The sequence below is a fragment of the Microcaecilia unicolor genome, chromosome 3 (assembly GCF_901765095.1).
Source record: "Microcaecilia unicolor chromosome 3, aMicUni1.1, whole genome shotgun sequence".
Classification (NCBI taxonomy): domain Eukaryota; kingdom Metazoa; phylum Chordata; class Amphibia; order Gymnophiona; family Siphonopidae; genus Microcaecilia; species Microcaecilia unicolor.
In genome coordinates, this window is record NC_044033.1 from 282698508 (window position 1) to 282722108 (window position 23601).

Here is a 23601-nt window from a genome sequence, read left to right on the forward strand (position 1 = left end):
GGTATTCTGGCATGGGGTCTCGGCCAACATTAAGGACGAACTCACAGGCCGGGAGCTGCCCTCAGATCTGAATGACCTCATCCGTCTCTGCACCCAGGTGGACATCCGATTCAGGGAGCGAGCCTGTGAACGTCGCGCTGGTCAGCAGGTTGCAGGGGCTAACTCGAGGAGCTCGCACAAGAGCCCTGCTTCCCCGTCGCTGGGTGTGCCCGATGGGTCTGAACCTATGCAGGTTGACCGGGCGGCCCAGGAGAGACAGCGGAGATGCTCTAAGGGGCTGTGCCTGCATTGTGGAGTGAAGGGGCACTTTGTCCGTGAGTGCCCGAAGAGAAAGAAGTCGGGAAACCAGCAGCCCTGATACCGGCTAGGGAGACCGGGTCAGGGCCAAAGTCCTTCTCCCCTTGGATGCAGGTTTTGGTGCCAGTTCTACTGGCGATTAAGGATACCCCTTGTTTTGAGGCGCTAGTTGACTCGGGGGCGGGAGGCAACTTTATCAGCGCGGACCTGGTGCAGGTTCATCAAATTCCTACGATGGAGTTACCTCAGTCCATCACTGTCTCAGCGGCTTGGGGACTGGTTCGGGGAGTTCTCCGCTCCAGGACCATGCCTATGACCATACAGGTAGGAGTCTTACACAAAGAAGTTATCTCCTTCTACGTCCTTCCGTCGGCCACTGAGGCCATAATCCTGGGATTACCCTGGCTTCGCCTGCATAACCCTTGCATTGATTGGGCCCGGGGTGAATTGACAGCGTGGGGCCCAGGCTGCCAGAAGGTCTGTTTGGATAAGGTCTCGCCAGCCCCAGTGACGCTTCCTTTGGATCGAGCCAATGTTATGTTACCGGGGCCCTACAGATCCTTTGGAGATGTTTTTTCCAAACAGCAAGCAGAGATTCTGCCTCCTCATCGCTCCTATGACTGTGCCATAGAGCTACTACCTGGCACTGAACCTCCCCGAGGCCACGTATACCCCCTATCCCGGCCAGAGACGGAAAAGCCATGTCCCAGTATATTCGAGAGAACTTAGCTCGAGGCTTCATCCGGCCCTCTAAATCGCCCGCGGGGGCTGGATTCTTCTTCGTGGAGAAGGATGGGGGGTTGCGCCCCTGTATTGACTACAGGGGACTCAATGCCATCACGCGGAAGGACAAATACCCCCTTCCCTTGATTTCTGAGATGTTTGACCACCTCCAGGGGGCCCAGATCTCCAAGCTCGATCTCAGGGGGGCCTACAACCTCGTGCGGATCAAGGAGGGGGATGAGTGGAAGACGGCGTTTAACACCCGCGACGGGCATTACGAATATCTGGTAATGCCGTTTGGACTTGCTAATGCTCCAGCCGTCTTCCAAGCCTTCATGAATGACATCTTCAGGGATCTCCTGTATAAGTTTGTGATGGTCTACTTGGACGACATTTTGATTTTTTCAAGGGCTGAGGAAGAGCACCAGGAGCACCTGAAGACCGTATTGCAGCGGTTGAGGGAGAACCACCTCTATGTGAAATTGGAAAAATGTGAATTCCATCGCTCCGAACTGCTCTTCCTGGGGTACATCATTTCTAACCACAGGCTGCGTATGGACCCCAGTAAGCTGACAGCCATCCTGCGCTGGCAGCAACCTACGGGGCGTAAGGCTCTACAGCGCTTCTTAGGTTTTGCAAACTACTATAGGCAATTTATTTGGAATTACTCGTCCCTGACTGCCCCTCTTACTGCCTTGACTAAGAAGAACGCTGACGCTCGCAACTGGTCGCCTGAGGCGTGTCAGGCCTTTGAGAATCTGAAACAGGCATTTGTTGGAGCTCCAGTGTTGCGCCATCCCAACCCGACAACTAAATTTTTCGTGGAAGTGGATGCATCTTTGGTTGGCGTAGGAGCAGTGCTGTCCCAGGTCCACCCCAGTGGGAAACTTCTCCCATGTGCATTCTTCTCTAAAAAGTATACCCCTGCCGAGAAGAATTATGCCATCGGGGATCAGGAGCTATTAGCCATTAAATTGGCCCTGGAAGAATGGCGTCATCTGCTGGAAGGGGCGCAGGAGCCCTTCACGGTGTTCACGGACCATAAAAACCTGACTTATTTACGAGAAGCGAGAAGGCTGAATCCTCGCCAGGCCCGGTGGGCACTATTCTTCTCCCGCTTTGATTTCATTCTGACCTATCGTCCAGCAGAGAAGAACATCAAGGCAGATGCCCTCTCCAGGTCCATGGAGGCTGACCTGGAGGAAGAACCCCTGCAGTATGTAATTAAACCCGATGTCATTGTGCCCGCGTTGACACTAGCAGTACCTGCAGGTATGACCTTTGTGCCACTCCGGCTGAGAGAAAAGACACTCCAATGGGGGCATGCCTCTCGAATGGCAGGACATCCCGGGATCCTGGGAACCAAGTGGTTCATCTCCCAGCAGTATTGGTGGCCTTCACTTGATCGGGATGTGCAGGAGTTTGTGGCTGCGTGTCCTGAGTGCGCCCAGCATAAAGCTGACCGTCGGAGACCCCAGGGGTTGCTGATGCCTTTACCGGTACCTGAGAGACCGTGGACCCACATTGCCATGGACTTTGTTACGGATCTGCCTAACTCTGAAGGGCACACAGTTGTCTTGGTAGTGGTGGACCGGTTTTCTAAAATGGCCCACTTCATACCCATGCCTACCCTTCCTTCGGCGGTGAAGCTGGCACAGTATTTCATCAGCGCTATTTTTCGCCTCCATGGTCTGCCAGAATCTATTACCTCTGATCGAGGAGTACAGTTTGTCTCAAAGTTCTGAAGAGCCCTGAATCGGGCCCTTGAAATAAAGCTGAACTTTTCGTTGGGATATCACCCACAATCCAATGGCCAAACAGAACGAGTGAACCAATGCTTGAAGCAGTTCCTACGGATGTATGTCAATGAGCACCACAACGACTGGAGTCAGCTGCTGCCTTGGGCAGAATTCGCTCATAACAATCGAGTGAGCTCGGCCAAGGGCGCTTCGCCCTTTTACATCGTATATGGACGACATCCGCGGATACCAGCCCCCTTTAAAACCAACTTGGATGTCCCGGCAGCGGCCGATGCGGTGACCTTGCTCCAAGCAATTTGGTCATCAGTTCAGAAAGCGCTGCGAGTGACCTCCGCTCGTATGAAACGCCAAGCGGATCGGTCTCGCAGAGTGGAACCGTGCTTCCAGCCTGGCGACTTGGTGTGGTTGTCCACGCGTAATCTTCGTCTGAAGATTCCCTCCTCCCGCTTTGCACCTCGATTTGTGGGCCCGTATCTCATTGTGAGGCAAGTGAATCGGGTCTGTTATCAGCTAAAGTTACCACCTACATTACGGGTACATAACACCTTTCATGTGTCCTTGCTGAAGCCTGTGATGCTGAGAAAAGGGGCTTTGCCTGCTAGTCCAGCCATCTCAGCCTCCCAGGGGGAATACGAAGTCTGGGATGTCTTGGATGCAAGGCGCTTCCGGGGACATCTCCAGTATCTCATTGCGTGGAAGGGATATGGACCGGCAGACAACTCCTGGGAGGACGCTACTCATGTCCACGCGCCAGTCCTAGTCAGACGGTTCCATCGCCTTTTCCCTCACAAACCTAAACGTCGTGGACGGGGTAGGGGGGGCCCTTGAAGAGGGGGTGATGTTATGATTCTGCCGGTTTGCCTGAGGGGGAGGGGGGACGTCTCTTCTGATTGGCTGCCAGGGGTTGTGCTGACGTCAGGGGATAATACTTTAGCCTGCAGCTGAAGAGTTTCTCTGCTTTTGCGTTACTTATTTGGTGGTAACAGGAAAGCCTGATAGGTTTCTCTCAGAACGTGCTCTAGGTTCTGACAGGGATCTGTGTTGATTTAGAGTATTCTTTTCCTTCCCTCTGGGTTAGCTGCTGCTGTGTGTGTGTGTGTGCGTAGCTCTGTAATCAGGGTCAGCTGCTTGTTTGTTTAGTGGGGGCTGGGCATTGCTTAGCCTCCGGGGCTCTGGGCTGAGTGAGAGAGTGAGAGCGTTCTCCATTGTTTGTTTGTTTTAAGGATTTCTCTTCCCAGTGTCCCGGCCTGCTGGCTCAGTGAGTTTAACCCTTTGTGTACTGTGTGTATTGTATTCCTGCCTCTGCCAGTGTGTTTGTTGGATGGGCCCCACTCCCTCTCGGGAGGGGAAGCGTTCTCTCTGATTGTTTGTTGATTTATGGCACTCTCTCTCTGCTGGCTCTACAAGCTTAACCCTTTTTGTTCTGTGTGCCTCTGTCTACAGTGGGTTTGAGGCAAAGGCTTTCTGCCTTCCTTTTGTGTTTGGTTCCTCTGGCTTCTGCCTGGGGCTCCTACCTGGTGGGGGGGGGGTTGCTGTGTTAGTTCCCCTGTCCTGCGCTAGTCCCCTGCGTGGGCGTGACCCGCTCTGGTCCTTTGTTTCCCCCTCTGCCCTAGTGCTGGTGTTCAGCGCGTGTCTGGTATCTTGGGGCCCTCTGGGTTCTTTCACCCCTCCCTGTGTGTGATTGGGTTCCAGTTCAGCCGTGAGGCTCGCACAAGTGGCTCTGTCTGCGTGGGTTCCGGTTCGGCCGCGAGGCCCGCCTGTATGACTATTTCCCTTCTTCCTGAGGCACTGTGGGGAGGGGTAGCTTAGGGGGTATTGTGTAGCTGGGGTGTGCGGTGGTGGGTCGGTCTCCCCTTGGCCTGGGTCGGCGCCCTGCTGGCCTCGGCCAGGGCCCAAGGGCTCACGACCAACCCAACGGATTACATTCTACATTGTCCAATTTAATTACTGGTTGACTATCTCCTCTAATTTATCCAGTGATGCGGTAAAACAAATTTGAAAGATCATCCCTGATCATCTGAGTAATACAGAAAAAACTTTCTTATATGGGGACTGTACCCCACTGACCCAACATAAAAAACCTGGACATTTGCAACACAATGTAACCAAAGATCGTAACAGACATATACTAACTCTTCCTTTCCCTAACGATGTTCTCCCCAACTGTCTTTACCATACATGTATCTCACTCTACCATAATATCACCTTGATATTACTCACACCTTGTATTTGTTCACACCGGAATCGGTCAACGCTGATTAAGGTACCAGGTAAGCCACATTGAGCCTGCAAAGAGGTGGGAAAATGTGGGATACAAATGCAACAAATAAAATAAAATACCTCCCTAAAGCTCTCAATGTATAATGTTGTACATGAGTGAAGTAAAATGACTTCTGTTCCTTTCTCTAGGGTTTACCTCCAAATACAGTCACACTTTTCATCTACTGCAGTTCTGTGACTGTGCTCTTCACTGCCATAAAGCTGATAAATTATCATTTACATGTGATGTTTGATAAAGGGGAAGTAATTCACAAAAGAGTCATGAGAAAGAATGGAAAGCAAATTACAGAGAAGGATGACGACAGGGAAAATAAAATTCATCGGATAAACCTTGGGTAAGAAACTTCATGACATGTATAAATAACACTGTACATCTGAACAACCGGTTTACTGGCACATATGAATGGCAATATCATAATAATACTAATGCATATTGCATCTAAGGCACTACTAGGAAAGCAAGTTAGCCATTATGAAAACATTACAGTTAATTAGTGTTATCAGCAATTCCTAGAGAAATGGATTTCCAAGGTGTTAAGGATCTGTCAACTGTTTGCAGTTATACAAACCAGCAGGCTGCAATATGCTTCACTACAAAAGATTTTTGAAATACATTATTTCAGTTTCTGCCAACACTCCTGTAATGGAATAGAATTTTAAAGATTGTTTTTCAACCCTGTCTTGTACGACCAGTGCACTTGGGGTATGTATTGTTGATTAGAGGTAATTCTGTTTCATTCTTTGTTTAAGTGTCATCTTAAAGGATTGCTTTTCAACCCTGTTTTTGTCCGATAATACACTCTGAAATCTTGTCTTTTGACCGAAAGTAACTTTCCGTGTGGAATGTGGAAGATAAGGCATGTCTCTAACCAATTCAGTTTGTGCAGGAGGGAAACAGGATATGCTCGAAGCTCAGGAGATGAGCCACCTGGCCAGTGGTTTGTTTACTTGGGCTGGAAGCATGTGACTGCATCCTCATGTACATTCTGTAACTTTCCAAAGCTGGACATGAAAATAAAAGGGAGGGCTTGTCACAACACAGTGGGGTTCATCTGTGAGCAACGTACGGGCTGCGCAGAAATCTGTTCCTGGTCCAAAAAGCTCCTAGCTCTTTTGCTGTGTGTGTAACGCCCCCCCCCCCCCCCCCCCCAGCTGATGCTAAAAAGAGCCTGGATGATGAGAGATCAGTGATGATTGTATGTATATAATTATTGTTTCTTTCCTGGTCAAAGAACTCTTTGCATTGCTTAGATGTAGAGGCCAGTGATGTAATAATTGTCTTCATCATTGTGTTTGTTTCAGATTTCAAAACTGCCAGGAAGTATTAGAAATCTCTTTCTTTTACTTGTGTGCTGAGCTGTTCCCCTCTCCCAACCACCTGGTTTTCAGCAGACATTTTAAACACTTAGGTGTGGTTATTTCTGTTTTCTGTGGAGCTCCTGAGCAACCTGCAGCTCTTTGCTGTCTGCTGCCTGAAGGAAACAAACAGATAAAAATTGTGCTGGCTTTCCCTACCCTACAGCTGTGGTTTCTGCACATTTCTGGTGCATTTCTTAACCTTGTCTTCCCCTTGACTTAACCTTGTCTTCCCCTTGTCCCAAACAGCTGTGTAGAATAGTCCTAGAGATAGGTAGACAGGTATAGTCCATAGACAGTCCTAGAGATAGGTTTTACAGCAAACACATTCCACAGTTTAAGCCCACCCACCCCAAGATGGACACTTCCTAAATAGCTTTTCTGAATAACTACTTATCACAAATTAACTCCACCCTAATTACAACTATCTCAGATTGCTAAGGAGCAAAATTAATCTTGCACACAATTAAACCCCATCATAGCATACCTGTTCATACCCATTCCAACAAATCAGGATGACTTTTATTCTCTGTAATAATTGTGGTGCTTTAGTTTCAAGGCCAATCATCTTGAACTTTAAGGCTTGTCCTATCTGTCATCAGCTCACTAGTTTAAAACAGGAGCTTAGTAAAGTAAAGCAGGAATTAGATGCACTTAAAGCAACGTCTAAGACTGCACAACATCATAATGCACAGAATCAACCCAAATTCATACCACTACCTTATAGGATAAAACCACCTAAGAATAGATGGTTCACCGTAGGCTCAGGCAGACTTCGTTATGTGACACAGAGGCATCCACCCTCACAAGTGTTGCCCCTACAGAATTCTTTTGCTCCATTACAGCACTGTGATGTTCCTCATAATAGAACTGACGCGGAAGAACAAGCAATGGAGGTGAAACAAAAATATATGAAGGTACCCAAAGACAAAAAACAACACCAAATCACAAATGTTAAAACATATACCAGAAAATGTACATGGAAAGCGATGACCACAAATGCTTGCAGTCTAAGCAATAAAGTTCATGACCTTCAAGCCCTGATGTTGGAGGCAGACTTAGACATTGTTGCAATCACGGAGACATGGCTAAATGGTTCCCATGAATGGGATGCAATCATACTGGGCTATAATCTATTTAGGAAGGATAGAGAGGGCCAAAAAGGTGAAGGAGTAGCGCTGTATGTGAGAAATGATATCGAGGCAACTGAAATGTCAGGGACCTGGGGAAAGGAAGAAGCGATATGGATCACCTTAAAAAGAGATGATAAAACCTCTTTACACATGGGTGTTGTCTACAGACCTCCGACACAATTGGAGGATCTAGATAAAGATCTGGTCACAGATATCCAAATGTTGGGAAAGAAGAGAGAGGTGCTGTTGCTGGGAGATTTCAATCTGCCAGATGTAGATTGGAAAGTTCCGTCTGCGGAATCAGGAAAAAAGTAGAGAGATCGTGGATGCTTTTCAAAGTGCTCTGCTCAGATAAATGGTGACGGAACCCACGAGGGAGGGAGCGATGCTGGATCTGATCTGGTGCTCACAAATGGGGATAGTATGTCAAATGTCCGAGTGGGTGCCCACCTGGGCGGCAGTGACCATCAAACGGTTTGGTTTGATATGACTGCTGAAGTGGAGGGCGGCCACTCAAATATCAAAGTCCTGGATTTCAAGCGTGCTGACTTTAGTAAAATGGGGGAATACCTGAGGAAGGAGCTGATGGGATGGGAGGATGAACGAGAAGTGGAAGGATAGTGGTCCAAGCTGAAAGAAGCTATAAATAGGGCCACAAACCTTTATGTAAAGAGAGTAAATAAAAGCAAGAGAAAAAGGAAACCAATATGGTTCTCCAAACAAGTGGCTGAGAAAATAAAGGCTAAAGAGTTGGCGTTCCTGAAATACAGAAAGACTCAAGAAGAGGAACAAGGGGAGGAATACCGGAGGAAACTGAAAGAAGCCAAGAGAGAGATACGTCTGGCGAAAGCGCAAGCGGAAGAACAAATGGCTAGAAATGTAAGGAGGGGTGACAAAACTTTCTTCAGGTATATTAGTGAAAGGAGGAAGACTAAAAAGGGAATTGTGAGACTGAGAGATGCTGAGAACTGATATATAGATAATGATGAAGAAAAAGCTAATTTGCTAAATAGATACTTTTGTTCTGTTTTCACAGATGAAAATCCTGGAGCTGGACCGCGATGGACTGTCAAAAGTACATGTGAGAATGGAGTAGATATAGCACTGTTCACGGAAGAGAGTGCGTATGAACAACTTAAAAATCTAAAGGTGGACAAAGCAGTGGGACCGGATGGGATCCACCCCAGGATATTGAGGGAGCTCAGAGAGGTTCTGGCGGGTCCTCTTAAAGATTTGTTTAATAAATCCTTGGAGACGGGACAGGTTCCGTGGGATTGGAGAACGGCGGAGGTGGTCCCTCTTCACAAAAGTGGTGATAGGGAAGAAGCTGGAAACTACAGGCTGGTAAGCCTCACTTCGATTATTGGAAAAGTAATGGAAGCCATGCTGAAGGAAAGGATAGTGAATTTCCTGGAAGCAAATAAGTTGCAAGATCCGAGACAACATGGTTTTACCAAAGGGAAATTGTGCCAAATGAATCTCATTGAATTCTTTTTTTTAATTTATAGAAGTCTTTATTGAACATTGGTAATCAAACACAACCAAAAACCATCTTTACATAATACAAATAGGTTATACAATCTCACCACCTGACCAGGTCATTTTAGTCAATGTAACAGACAAACCAGCAAACAAAGTAACAATGTCATATAAGAAGCTCTGTATACTTCAAACTTTTATTAACATTTTCTTTTCAGTACTAAAACCCATAAACCCCCACCCCCTTCCTTCCAGATACCCCCCCCCCCCCCCATAACCATACTATTTATTCTTTCAGTGCCTAGTCCTGACACTAGATACAAACTCTTTAGAAAAGTTGTCCCAAATGGATTGCCATCTATTCATCTGTTGTTTCCGTTCAGCCAGCAACCTCTCCATCTCACAGATATATCTCAGCTTAGCAATCCACTTAGTTAGTGAAGGAACCCCTGCCTGCTTCCAGTGGGCTGCTATAACCACCCTCGCAGCCCCCACTGCCTGCTGTACCATTATTTGTTGAGGCGGTTTTAATCCTGGCGGCTTAGCAGTGAACAAAAATAACCCAACAGACCAAGGGATCTCACAACCCACCCACTTCTGCAGCCTTCCATGAACTGATTTCCAAAATGCACGAATTTTTACACAGCTCCACCACACGTGTCCCATAGTTCCCCTCTGACCGCATCCTCTCCAACACAACCCCGAGGTGCTAGGGAATATTCGTTGGATACGGTCCGGTGTGAGGTACCACCTAAACAGTACCTTCACTGCGTTTTCTTTGAGTGGCACGTGCGTAGACACTCCTGCCGCCGCTCGCTCTATTCTCTCCCACTCGGTCCCCCCCAGGGTCACTCCCAGCTCCTTTTCCCATTTCATCCTATGCAGGGTATAACCAGGAGCCTGTGCTATAATATTTCGATACAGGTATCCAATCAGACCCCGTGAAACTACACCTTTACTACATATCTCCTCCAAATTCAACCGCTCTCTCTGTAGTACTTGCCTTACAGCCTTTGTGTTGAGGAAATGGTGGACCTGACGATATGCAAAGCTATCCCCCTCCACAACAGAGTATCTCTGCTGCAAGGTCGTGAACGATAGCATGGAATCATTTTCAATTAATTGACCCCAAGTTCTCAATCCCTCACTGTACCACCTAGTAAAAGGCCCCATGATACTCCCAGGCAGAAACAGAGGATTAAATGCTATGGGTGCCATCTGAGTCAAGACACAATGTCCCCCAGGAAATAGACTGTCCCAATAATGGAAAGTGACACATATGGACGGACACACTTCCTGTCCCAGAGCCCGAAAGGCCCCAGGCAACCATATGAGCGCCCCCAGCGGCCTGGACCCCAGTGAGTGCTGCTCCAAAGATATCCATTGTCTGTCAGGATATTCATGAAACCATTCGATAGCGGCCTTCCCCTGAGCAGCCCTGTAGTACCAATTGAGATTTGGAACCCCCAGCCCTCCCTTTTTCCTACTTTGGTAAAGAAGCTGACGCGCCAAGCGTGGTCGCTTGCCTGCCCAGACGAATCGCACTATAGAGTCTTGTAAAGAGGCAAGAAATCGTCTGGGCATTAACACAGGCAGCGCTTGAAATAAATATAACAGCCTGGGCAGCACATTCATTTTAACTACGGCTATCCTACCAAACCAGGAAAACTCTTGTGCCCCCCATCTTTCCAGGTCTGCCTTTATGGTATTACCCAACCCCTTGTAGTTAGCCACAAATAACTCAGAGAGGTCCGAGGTTATATTTACCCCTAAATATTTAATCCTCTTAGTAGCCCATCTAAAGGAAAACGTTGCTTTCAGGGAATCCACTTCCTCCGCCAAGAGTGTAACATTAAGGGCTTCGGACTTTGTCATGTTGACTTTAAACCCCGACACAGCAGCATATTCTTCTATAAGACGCATAAGAATAGGGAAAGTAGTCAACGGACGAGAAACGTAAAGCAGGATGTCGTCTGCAAAAAGGGCCAACTTGTGCAAGGTATCAGCTATTCGAACCCCTGAGATGCCCGGTTCCAGCCTCATCTTTGAAGCAAATGGCTCCATGACTAGGGCAAACAAGAGCAGTGACAAGGGGCATCCCTGCCTAGTCCCCCTATGTAACATAAACAACTCTGAGTTACTCCCATTGACTCGTATACATGCCTTAGGAGCATCGTAAAATGCCTGGATCCACCTCCTAAACTGATCCCCAAACCCCATTACCTCCAACACTTTATACATGAATGGCCAATGGACTCTGTCGAAAGCCTTCTCAGCGTCCAAGCTAAGAAGGCACAAGGGCTTCCGACTTCTTTTTGCCAAAAACATTAGGTCTAATGTACGCCGAATATTATCCATAGCTTTACGATGAGCCACGAATCCCACCTGGTCTGGGTGAATGAGCGTCGGCAGCACGGGCGCAAGTCTATTCGCCAGCACCTTTGCCAGTATTTTGACATCTGCATTCAACACCGAGATGGGCCTATAAGAGCCACACTCGGCTAGGTCTTTCTCTGGTTTAGGCAGCACCGCGATCCAGGCCTCCATCATAGATGGGGGTAAATTCTCCCCACCTCCCACTTGGTTGAAGAGGTCAGCAAGTAATGGCGCCAAATCAGGGGCAAACTTTTTATAAAATTCGTTAGGGAGTCCATCCAACCCTGGAGATTTGCCAGATGGCAAACCTTTAATAGCCTCTTGCACCTCAATTGGAGTGACTGGCTCATCTAACAGTTCCCGGTGCCCTTGAGCGAGGGAGGAAAGCTCACCATCTGCCAAATATGAGTCAATAGATTCCAAAGAAGGGGCAATCTCCTGAGCATATAATTTTTTATAATATTCCATAAAGCATTTACGGATCTGCACTGATGTTGATAACATTGTGCCTCTATCATCACGCACTTGCTTTACCGTACGATCCACCTTTTGTCTACGTAGCTTAATAGCAAGAAGACGGCCTGCCTTATTAGAGAATTCATAGGCTCCCACCCTGCGCCTATCCTGCACCCAACCAAGTTGTTCCGAATATATAGAGTCCAGCATCGTCCGCTCTTCTCGCAGCTGTTGTAAAACCTGAGGGGACCTCTGCGCCTTATGCTGCCCCTCCAGTTGTTGTATACGCTCCAGACAGCGTGCTATTTGTAACCTACGCACTTTAGAACGCTTACTGGCGATTTTTAAAAAATAACCCCTTGATACCGCCTTCATGGCGTCCCATACTACGGCTTGCGAGGGCACAGAGTCTATATTAAGCTCCAAGTACTCCTTCAACATTTCTCGATAGCCTACCCCCACCTTTGGCTCCTGCAATAGGCTAGTGTTCAAGGCCCATCTCCTATCTTTGCTTTCGGCCCGTATACTTGGCAAGGATACCCACACTGGAGCATGATCGGAAATAGTCGCACTACCCAACCCCGCGGTCGGCCCCCTTTCTGCCAACGCAACATCCACAAATATATAGTCTATACGCGAATATGAATCATGAACACCCGAATGAAATGTATAGTCCCTCTCCTCCATATGTGTCAGTCTCCATATGTCCAAGGTTCCCAAGGAATGTACCAAAGATTCAAGAGCTAATGTCTCTTTTTTCCCCCCTTCAGATTTGGCATTTCCAGAACGATCCAAGATGGGATTCATAATTGCATTAAAGTCACCCCCAAGTATTAGAGAACCCTTTACAAACCCTGCCAATGAGTTCTTTACCTTAGCAAAAAACTCTACCTGCCCACTATTGGGAGCATACACAGAAGCTATCGTCAAGTCCACCTGCTGAATTTGAACATGCATAAAGATAAAACGCCCTCCCGGGTCTTTCTTAACTTGTAATACCTGCGCCCCCACTGATGAGTGTATCATGATCGCCACTCCACATGTTTTTGAAGCTGCCATGGAAGCACAATAGACCCCAGGGTAACCTGAGCAGGACAGAAGCCTTTCATACTTGCGGTTGAGGTGTGTCTCTTGCAAGAGAACCACGTGCGGCTGGAGCTGCTGCAACTCTTTATATAGCTTTTGCCGCTTTTGAGGCATATTTAGGCCCTTCACATTATATGATAATACTTTTAAGTCCATACTCATCATCTATTGTGGCTAGTACTTGTATCCTGAGTATGTTGCATTAATTCACCAGTCCCGGCAACTATGTTTCCCGTAACCAGCATCGGACCTACCCCTTGCACCCTATATCTTCTGTCCCGCTCCCACCTCTGATCTCTTCCTTGTCCCCTCCCTCCGCTCCCCCTCCAATAGAGAACCCCTTGAAACCCTCCCCCCTCCCTGCCCTCCACCCTCCACTTCCTCCCCCCCTGTCATCAACCCACCAGTCAGTGTCAGCTGTCACTGAATGGGATTACAGAGAAAGCAAGCTACAGACCCGAAAAGCCACCCTTCACCCCTCCCCCGCAACAGTCCCACACCCCAACTTTAATATACATTTAGCAAATTCTATCAATTCACCCACTACCCATCCATCATATCAAATTATGTTACCATCTGAGCATAAACCAGCGTCCAAACTGAAGAGCATGTCCCAAAGCATTCGAACTGAGTTTTATAGCAGACTCGTGCTAAACACCTCAGTCACATTACTTAGGAGCCTTCTGCCCAACTCTCTTCCATTTCTGTAGTTTTGCTTTCGTGGACGATGCCATCTCCGTTGGTGGGGTCGCCACACTAGTCAGACCCGCTTCATGAAGGCTCTTCCATGCATCCGCTACCCGGCGAAACCGGAGCTGTTTACCTTTTAGTTCAAAGCATACCGCAAAAGGGAAACTCCAGCGGTATGCAACCTTCTCCTTCTGCAGAATCTCCAGGACTGGCTTCATTGCCCTTCTCTGGGCCAAAGTATATAACGATAAGTCCTGGAAGACAGTTACTCGCGAATCTTTGTATTCCAATGTGTTGTTTTGGCGAGCCCGTTGCCAGATTCGGTCCTTGAAGGTGTATGACGCGAAGCGCACCACTATGTCTCGCGGCCGATTTCCCACTGCTTTGCCCAGAGAGCGGTGCGCTCGCTCGATCATCATTTCGGCAGATGCACAGGTCTCACCCAGAATTTGTTCGCACAAGGTGCGTATGACAACCGGGACGTCCTCTCCGCCGCTGCTCTCCGGTACCCCACGAAATCTCAGGTTTTGTCGACGACCCCGATTTTCGAGGTCGTCCATTTTATATTGTAAATCCTCGGCTTGCTCCGTTAACTGATGTCAGCTAGCACCCCTCCGTGCTGTCCGCTCTCACTTGAACACCTCTCCGTGCTGTCCTTCTTCGCCCGCCCAATTGGGGCTAATCCTCCTCCTCCTCCTATTGCTGCAAGCTCCTGCTTGTCAGTATTCCACCACAGATCATGCTTCGTCTGCTAAGTTCACCCTAGCCGGCCGCCAGCCAATCAGCTCCAGGCCGGCCGGCCTACCGGACCGGATATTTCAGTTCTGTCCCCTGGGCTTTCCTTTAGGAAGAGGACTGCCTCTACTTTGAGCAGACCCAGTATTCTCAGTTTTAGATAAGTCACAAAGTTACTTACTCCCTGACTCCTCTCCAGCCCAGGGGATGAAGCCAAATGCTTCTCTACTAGTCCTGTTCCGGGCACAGGCACCTTCAATCTATTTCCCTACCCCCCCCCCCCCCCCCCCCTTTGAGCATTCTAATTCAAAGTTCCCCTCGCCAGTTCAAATGTTCTTCAGTTCAAAGCTTTCCCTCTACTATATGAATCCACTCCTTGGGCTAGCAATTTCTACTTGCTAACCCTAGGGACCCACCTCCCTCATTTGTCAGCACTGCTTCCTGACAACCACCCACTCAGGTCTGGAATTCATACAGTTTTTCCCCAGGACTTACTTTTCTTTAGCCCCCCTCCTGCTGCGAGCAAAAGCTGTCAAGTCCATCTCCTCCGGTTCCTCCCCTTCTTCTCCTGCTTGCCAGTCCATCTGCTCGTTCCCTCCCTCCCCCAGCAGGTGCGCCTCATTCCCCTCCTCAGACTTCATTTCCCAATCAGCCTCCTCCCCCCTGCCTCTCTGGGAAGGAAAGTCCTCCCCCTCCTGTTTCCTGCTTAACTCAGGCTTCTGGGACTTGTAGTCTCTGTAGTCACCCTCTCTCTTCTTGAGCTTCCTATCTGGAAGGAGGGCCCCCCTTCTCCCTTTCCCCTTCTGAGTATCTACCCATTCCTCACATACCCCCCCCCTTAAGTGATTGCTAGCCCGCTTCCTCCTACTCTCTCCTTCCGGGCTAGCAATCCTGCTCAGAACATCTACATGGGGCAGCAACTTCCCTGCCCTATGCTCAATGTGATATTGAAAGGGTTGCAATGCCAGATACCACCTCGTCAGTCTAGCATTGCTATCCTTCATCTGCGCTAACCACTTTAAAGGGGCATGGTCAGTAAACAGCTTGAATGGCCTCCCCTCCAGATAAAACTGACATTTCTGTATAGCCCATTTTACTGCCAGACATTCTCTCTCAATGGTTGCATACTTGGTTTCATGCGGGAGCAACTTTCTGCTCAAATATAGCACCGGGTGCTCTTCCTCCCCGTAAACCTGCGATAGCACTGCCCCCAACCCGGTGCCCGATGCATCCGTGTGCAGGATAAATTCCTTGTCAAAATCCACGGCCCTAAGTACTGGTTCCTCACAGAGTGCTTGCCGCAGAGCTACAAAAGCCCCCTGCTCTGCGTCCCCCCACCTTAACCGATTGGGCTTATCTTTTCTCAACATTTCGGTCAAGGGAACTGCCAAAGTAGCAAAGTGAGGAATGAACCTTCTATAATACCCCACTAGTCCCAAAAATCCCCTCATTTGCTTCTTGGACTCAGGACGGGGAAACAGTTGAATGCTTTCAACCTTGCCCTGCAATGGTCTTATCTGTCCATTCCCCACTTTATAGCCCAAATACTTCACCTCCCTCTGAGCGAAATAACATTTCTGGGGGTTAAGGGTGAGCCCTGCTTCCCGGAAAGCCTTCAATACCTTCCCCACCTGAAGCAAATGTGACCGCCAGTCCTGGCTATGAATGATGACATCATCAAGATATGCGGCCGCATAAGCTTGATGCGGTCTCAGCACCTGATCCAACAGGCGCTGGCAGGACGCCGCAGCGGAATTCAAGCCAAAGGGCATCCGCTTGAACTGAAACAGGCCGAGAGGCGTACAAAATGCTGTTTTCGGCCTGGCTTCAGCAGAGAGCGGAATCTGCCAATAGCCCTTTGTCAGGTCCAGCGTAGACAAAAACCGGGCTGACCCTAGTCTATCCAGTAATTCCTCTATCCGTGGCATCGGATACGCATCCGGGGTAGAGAGGGCATTAACTTGGCGGAAATCAATACAAAAACGCCACGTTCCGTCCGCCTTGGGCACCAGCACAACCGGGCTTGCCCAGGGGCTGTGGGATTCCTCAATCACCCCAAACCTCAACATTTCCCCTACTTGCCTATCCACCTCCCGCTGTTTTATGGGAGACAATCTATAGGGCTTCTGCCTGACCACCTTCCCTTCCTTGGTAGGAATATCATGCCTAATCAGCTGTGTTTCCCCTGGGTACGGAGTCAGCACATCCTCAAATTCACCCAAAAGAGCCCTTATTTGCTCCTTTTGGTGCCCCTCTAACGCCTCCCCTACTTGCAACTCCCCCTCAGAACACATCTCGGATATCTGGAGCCCTAGGTCCTCCTCCACTAAATCCTCCGCCGTGGCCCACCCCACCTCTCTGATATGCCAAGGTTTAATCAAATTGATATGATAAGTTTGTTTTTTTCCCCTCGCATTCCTCACCTCATAAGTGACAGGCCCCAACCGCCGGACTACCGTCATGGGGCCTCTCCAATTACCACTAAATTTGTGCGGATTGTCGGCGACCATAATCAGCACCTTATCCCCTATCCCCACTTCCCTTTCCCGGGTTTTTTTATCATAGGAAGCTTTCTGGTATTGCTGTGCAGCCTGCAGTTTGCCTCTAGAGTAGACCCCCAACCTCCTCAAGCGCCCCTTTAAATCCTGCAGATAGGATACTACGGTGTTATCTTCCAGCTCAGGGGGTACCCACCGCTCCCTCACTATATCCAAGACCCCCCTGGGTGCTCTACCAAAGAACAACTCAAAAGGGGACACTCCAAGGGAGGCCTGTACACACTCCCTTGTTACATACAGAACAAACGGTAGTAACTGATCCCAGTGCTCCAAGCGAGGGCCCAGTCCCTTCCTAAGCAGTGTCTTCAGGGTCTTATTAAATCTTTCTACAAGTCCATTCGTCTGCGGATGGTATGCAGACGTACAAATGTGGACAATACCAAAGGCCTCCCAGACCTGGGCCAGCGCCTGTGATCTAAAATTGGACCCCCTATCCGTGAGCACCTCCCGAGGAAACCCTACTTCGCAAAAAATGCGAATCAGTTCTGCAGCAATGACTTTAGCCGAAATACTACTTAAAGGAATGGCCCACGGGAAACGTGTGGCCATATCCATAATTACTAAAATATAAGAGAACCCCCGGGTTGATTTTTGAATAGGACCAATTATATCCATCGCAATCCGACCCAGGGGGACCCCTATCCGAGGCAATGGATGTAACGGTACCCTCCCCGGTCCCTGCTCTGACACCTTTTGACACAAAGGACAAGACTCACAATATTTTTCAACCTCTTTATAGATACCTGGCCAATAAAAGCGTCTTAACAACTGGGAAACAGTATTCTGGGCTCCTTTATGCCCTCCCAAAGGGTGATCGTGGGCCAACCGTAACAGTAGGTTCCTGAACCCTTGGGGCACTACTAACTGTCTCCGTCCATCCTCACCCACCCCCCCAACAATCACCCGGAAAAGCAGCCCTTTGTCCACCACAAAACCAGGTCCCTGAGCCCCTCCGCCCCCTTCCCTTACTCGCCCCCAGGCATATTGCAGCGTGGGGTCTGCCAGCTGCTCCCTCTCAAAAGAAGGGAATTGCTCCTTCAACTCCTCCGCTGCCGCAGGGAAATCAGTCTCCTGTTCCAGTTCCCTCATGGATACCGCTCTTTGGCGCTGAACTGTCTTCTTATGCCCCCCGGTATCTCTGGTTTTCCCTGGGGAACCCAATATCTCCATTTGAAAAGGAAATATATGGGATAAAGCCTGCTCCTGCCCCTCCTCCCCCTTCTGCTGCGCCCGGGTAACTACCAAACCTTCTCTCTCCCTTAAATACTGTGAGAATGGGGGCCAGTCCCTTCCCAAGATAAGGGTTTGAGGCAACCTGGGCAGCACCGCCGCCCAGACCCAATGAGCTCCCAACGGTCCTACTATCCTCACATGCCGCAGCGGGTATCTAGTAGAAGCCCCATGTACACACTGTATAGTGACCTCCTGTTGCCTCCTCCCCACCCTCCCAGCTCCTTTCACCCTGATCTGTTCCCACAAGGACTGGGCCATCATGGTTTGATCCGCGCCGGAGTCCAACAGGCCTTCCACCTCCACCCCCATCACTTCCACTTGTTGGCAGAATTCCTGCCTGCCACCCCTTCTCCCTCCGGCCACCAATTGCAATTTAACCACACAGTCCCTCCTCACATGGCCCTTCCTCCCGCACCGATAACACATTCTCTCGTCCCCCTTACCCCCCTCCCAACTCCTCATGGCCTTTCCTTCCGGAGCCCCGCTCCCCTTAGGACTACCCAGACCACCCCCCGGCTGGGCCCCTTTGCGGGCACAATGTTGCGATTCTAGGAAGCACTCCATGCTTTGAATTGCTTCCTCCAGGGTTCCGCAACCTCGTTTAATCAAATCTACTTGAAGCCCCCTTGGCAAGGACTCCAAGAACTGTTCAAGAACTAGATCTTCCATTATTTGTTGCATTGCCCTTCGTTCTGGCTCCAGCCACTTCCCAGCCAAATCACTTAATTTCTGAGCCAGTACCCTAGGTGTTTCCCCTTCTACCCACTTGAACTCCCGAAACCTCCTCCTGTACGCATGTTTACTTAGTCCAAACCTGTCCAAAATAGCTGATTTCAGCCTTGTATAATCTGTTATATGTCCCGTGGGTAGGGCCCGAAAGGCAGCTAAAGCCTCCCCAGACAGAGCAGGAGCTAGTCTTATCGTCCATTGCTCCTGCGGCCACCCCGCTGCTACCGCCACCCTCTCAAAGGCCCCCAGATAATCTTCAATATTATCCATTTCAGTCAATTTCCCCCACGGAAGCCAGTTCACCCCCACATGCCCTACCAGTCCAGGAGGTCCCTCGCCCCGCACAGTTGCACCGCTCTCGCCAGGCACCTGCCCTCTGCCGCCGCCTCGTAGGAGTTCCTGAAATAGGTCCAACAGGGGTTGCTGCTGAGCTCTGGAAGCCGCCAACGACTCCTCCATAAGTTTATGTGCCATTTCTTGCTGCTTTTGGAATTGATGTGTCATAAAGGCGAACATCTCCTTCGGATCCATCCCGACTACCTTGACCTTCCCCCTACAAGAAAAAAAAAAAGGAGAGGAACACACCAAGTGTGGCCTTTTCACAACACTCTTACTTCTCCCTCCAACCCCTCCCAGCTCCCGATATGCTCACCAGAAGCTGGAGGTTTTTCCGCCTGCGGGTTTAAGCTCCCCAGCTCTCTCGTCTGGCTCGATTCTCCGCCTGCCTCTTCGGCTTACTGGAACCAGGGCTCGACCGATCCCACCACTGCCACCATTTGTCAGCTAGCACCCCTCCGTGCTGTCCGCTCTCACTTGAACACCTCTCCGTGCTGTCCTTCGCCCGCCCAATTGGGGCTAATCCTCCTCCTCCTCCTATTGCTGCAAGCTCCTGCTTGTCAGTATTCCACCACAGATCATGCTTCGTCTGCTAAGTTCACCCTAGCCGGCCGCCAGCCAATCAGCTCCAGGCCGGCCGGCCTACCGGACCGGATATTTCAGTTCTGTCCCCTGGGCTTTCCTTTAGGAAGAGGACTGCCTCTACTTTGAGCAGACCCAGTATTCTCAGTTTTAGATAAGTCACAAAGTTACTTACTCCCTGACTCCTCTCCAGCCCAGGGGATGAAGCCAAATGCTTCTCTACTAGTCCTGTTCCGGGCACAGGTACCTTCAATCTATTTCCCTACCCCCCCCCCCCCCCCCCCCCCCCCCCTTTGAGCATTCTAATTCAAAGTTCCCCTCGCCAGTTCAAATGTTCTTCAGTTCAAAGCTTTCCCTCTACTATATGAATCCACTCCTTGGGCTAGCAATTTCTACTTGCTAACCCTAGGGACCCACCTCCCTCATTTGTCAGCACTGCTTCCTGACAACCACCCACTCAGGTCTGGAATTCATACAGTTTTTCCCCAGGACTTACTTTTCTTTAGCCCCCCTCCTGCTGCGAGCAAAAGCTGTCAAGTCCATCTCCTCCGGTTCCTCCCCTTCTTCTCCTGCTTGCCAGTCCATCTGCTCGTTCCCTCCCTCCCCCAGCAGGTGCGCCTCATTCCCCTCCTCAGACTTCATTTCCCAATCAGCCTCCTCCCCCCTGCCTCTCTGGGAAGGAAAGTCCTCCCCCTCCTGTTTCCTGCTTAACTCAGGCTTCTGGGACTTGTAGTCTCTGTAGTCACCCTCTCTCCTCTTGAGCTTCCTATCTGGAAGGAGGGCCCCCCTTCTCCCTTTCCCCTTCTGAGTATCTACCCATTCCTCACACTGAGAAATGCGCGATTCCATCGCCGCACTTGTTTCAGCCTGCTCCTCCGTTCGTTCCTCCAGGGCCTCCACGCGGCCACCCAGCTCCCGTAAGTCAATGCTGATGGCGTCCACATGTTCCAAGATCTCCTGACGGGAAGCCTTAATTTCTTCCCGTATCGCTTCTAGGCATCTCGTTAAATCTTTAGAGTTAGATTTCTTTTTTTGTGTTAAGCTTCGTTGGTCCACTTGAGAGGACGCTGTATCTGAATCGGACGATCTTCGTGGCTCCGGGGACGCATGGCGGGACAGGCCCTTCGCTAACTGCCGAGTAGAATGCCTCTCCCCCTCTCGGTGTTGCTGCCCCGATAATTTACTCATCGTGGTCAGCAAAGCTCACTCTCTTCTGCCAATCGAGGAAACGGCAATATTAGAGTGGATGGGCACGGATGATGGCTCAATGGTGCGGGAAAGTGCAGGAGCTAGATGTTCAGGCAGCCATCTAGCCTCGTGACGTCACTTCCTCCAAGGATCCTCATTGAATTCTTTGACTGGGTGACCGGAGAATTAAATCAAGGACGTGCTATGGATGTAATCTACTTAGATTTCAGCAAAGCTTTTGACACAGTTCCCCACAGGAGGCTCTTGAATAAACTAGAAGGGCTGAAGATAGGACCCGAAGTGGTGAACTGGATTAGGAACTGGTTGACGAGCAGACGCCAGAGGGTGGTGGTAAATGGAGTTCGCTCGGAGGAGAGAAAGGTGAGTAGTGGAGTGCCTCAGGGATCGGTGCTGGGGCCGATTCTATTCAATATATTTGTGAGTGAGATTGCTGAAGGCTTACAAGGTAAAGTTTGCCTTTTTGTGGATGACACTAAGATTTGCAACAGAGTGGACACCCCGGAGGGAGTGGAAAGCATGAAAAAAGATCTGCTGAAGCTAGAAGAATGGTCTAACATTTGGCAATTAAAATTCAATGCGAAGAAATGCAAAGTGATGCACTTAGGGAGTAGAAATCCACGGGAGACGTATGTGTTAGGCGGGGAGAGTCTGATAGTTACGGACGGGGAGAGGGATCTTGGGGTGATAGTATCTGAGGACCTGAAGGCGACGAAACAATGTGACAAGGCGGTGGCCGTAGCTAGAAGATTGCTAGGTTGTATAGAGAGAGGTGTGACCAGCAGAGGAAAAGAGGTTTTAATACCCCTGTATAAGACGTTGGTGAGGCCCCACCTGGAGTATTGTGTTTAGTTTTGGAGGCCGTATCTTGTGAAGGATGTGAAAAAAATGGAAGGGAAGGGCTGCAAAGAAAAGCTACGAGAATGGTATGGGATTTGTGTTACAAGTCGTATGAGGAGAGACTTGCGGACCTGAACATGTATACCTGGAGGAAAGGAGAAACAGGGGTGATATGATACAGAAGTTCAAATATTTGAAAGGTATTAATCTGCAAACGAACCTTTTCCGGAGAGGGGAAGGCGGTAGAACGAGAGGACATGAAATGAGATTGAAGGGGGGCAGACTCAAGAAAAATGTCAGGAAGTATTTTTTCACGGAGAGAGTAGTGGATGCTTGGAATGCCCTCCCGCGGGAGGTGGTGGAGAGGAAAATGGTAACAGAATTCAAACATGCGTGGGATAAACATAAAGGAATCTTCCTCAGAAGGAAGGGATCCCCAGAAGCTTAGCCGGCGGTGGGAGGCAGGGCTGGTGGTTGGGAGGTGGGGATAGTGCTGGGCAGACTTATACGGTCTGTGCCAGAGCCAGTGGTGGGAGGCGGGGCGGGTGGTTGGGAGGTGGGGATAGTGCTGGGCAGACTTATACGGTCTGTGCCCTAAAAAAGACAGGTACAAATCAAGGTAAGGTATACACAAAAAATGACACTTGAGTTTATCTTGTTGGGCAGACTGGGTGGACCGTGCAGGTCTTTTTCTGCCGTCATCTACTATGTTACTATGTATATGTGCTAACCAGTATATATATGTATATATTAATCAATTGTAGAATTTAGTTCCTCTAATAAAGGTTTAATATATCTTATTACAAATCCAAAAGAATCAACGGTAATCATTGAGCAGTCTGTGTTAGTAAGACAGGCTGTAAATCCAAAGCAGAACAACTCATTGATGGAAATGAATTCTTCCTGTCACTGAGGCACTGTTTCCTTATGCAATTATAATAACACTTTTGCATTCCTTGGGTACAATTGCACTGACCTGACTCAAATGTATAACCTGGATATCATTAGAAGAAGTTCAGAGTTGGAAACTTGTCAGATTTGATTTGGAATAGAGGGTAACTGAATCAGCATCCAAAATTTGCCATCTGGTTTTGGCTGAAACCAAAAATGGTGTCTCCCCCACCCACTCAGAGAGCGGGTCCTCCTGGGCCAGCCGCAGACACCCCCCCCCCCCACCAGCAGAGGGTGGGTCCTCCCAGACTGGCCAGCCACCTGGCCTCCCACCACCTGCAGGCTCTCTCCAGGCCCACATTTAAATGCCCTGGTAGTCTTTCATCCCCAGTCGCTCTTGCCTCCACTGTTTTTTTTTTTTTTTTAGCTAAAATGGCTTCTAGGACTTCCCATGGCAGCCTTAGGAGACTGCCGCAGGAGGTCCCAGTAGTCACTTTGAGATTAGAACTATCATAAGGTTCCAATCTCAAAATGAACACTGTGATTTCCCGCAGCAGTCTCTGCACAATTTTGGCTGAGGAACCAGCTGGGGATCGCTCTTGCATGGAAAAGTCCACTAGACTACCAGGACATTTAAAGGTAGGCCCAGGGGGAGGGCCTTTGGATAGTCAGGGGGAGGGGGCAGAAAGTGATCGGGGGGGGGGGAGGGGTGGGGGGGAGAGTTTTTCAGTTTCAGCCGAAAATGAAACCCTAACCCAGATTTCAGACATGTTTCGATGCTGAATCCGAAACAGAAATTCAGTTGATCCTAATTTTGAATTTATGATTAATAAACTAATTCCAGATCTATAGCAA

General features: G+C 49.3%; 1 protein-coding gene across 1 annotated transcript in view; it reads left to right on the plus strand.

Moving 5' to 3' along the window:
* Positions 1-23601, plus strand: part of PCNX2 (pecanex 2) — a 1017260-nt gene that overhangs the window by 89386 nt on the left and 904273 nt on the right. Inside the window, exon 2 of the mRNA XM_030194986.1 lies at positions 5190-5395. Coding sequence (XP_030050846.1) covers positions 5190-5395 — 206 coding nt within the window. The remainder of the gene's footprint in view (positions 1-5189; positions 5396-23601) is intronic.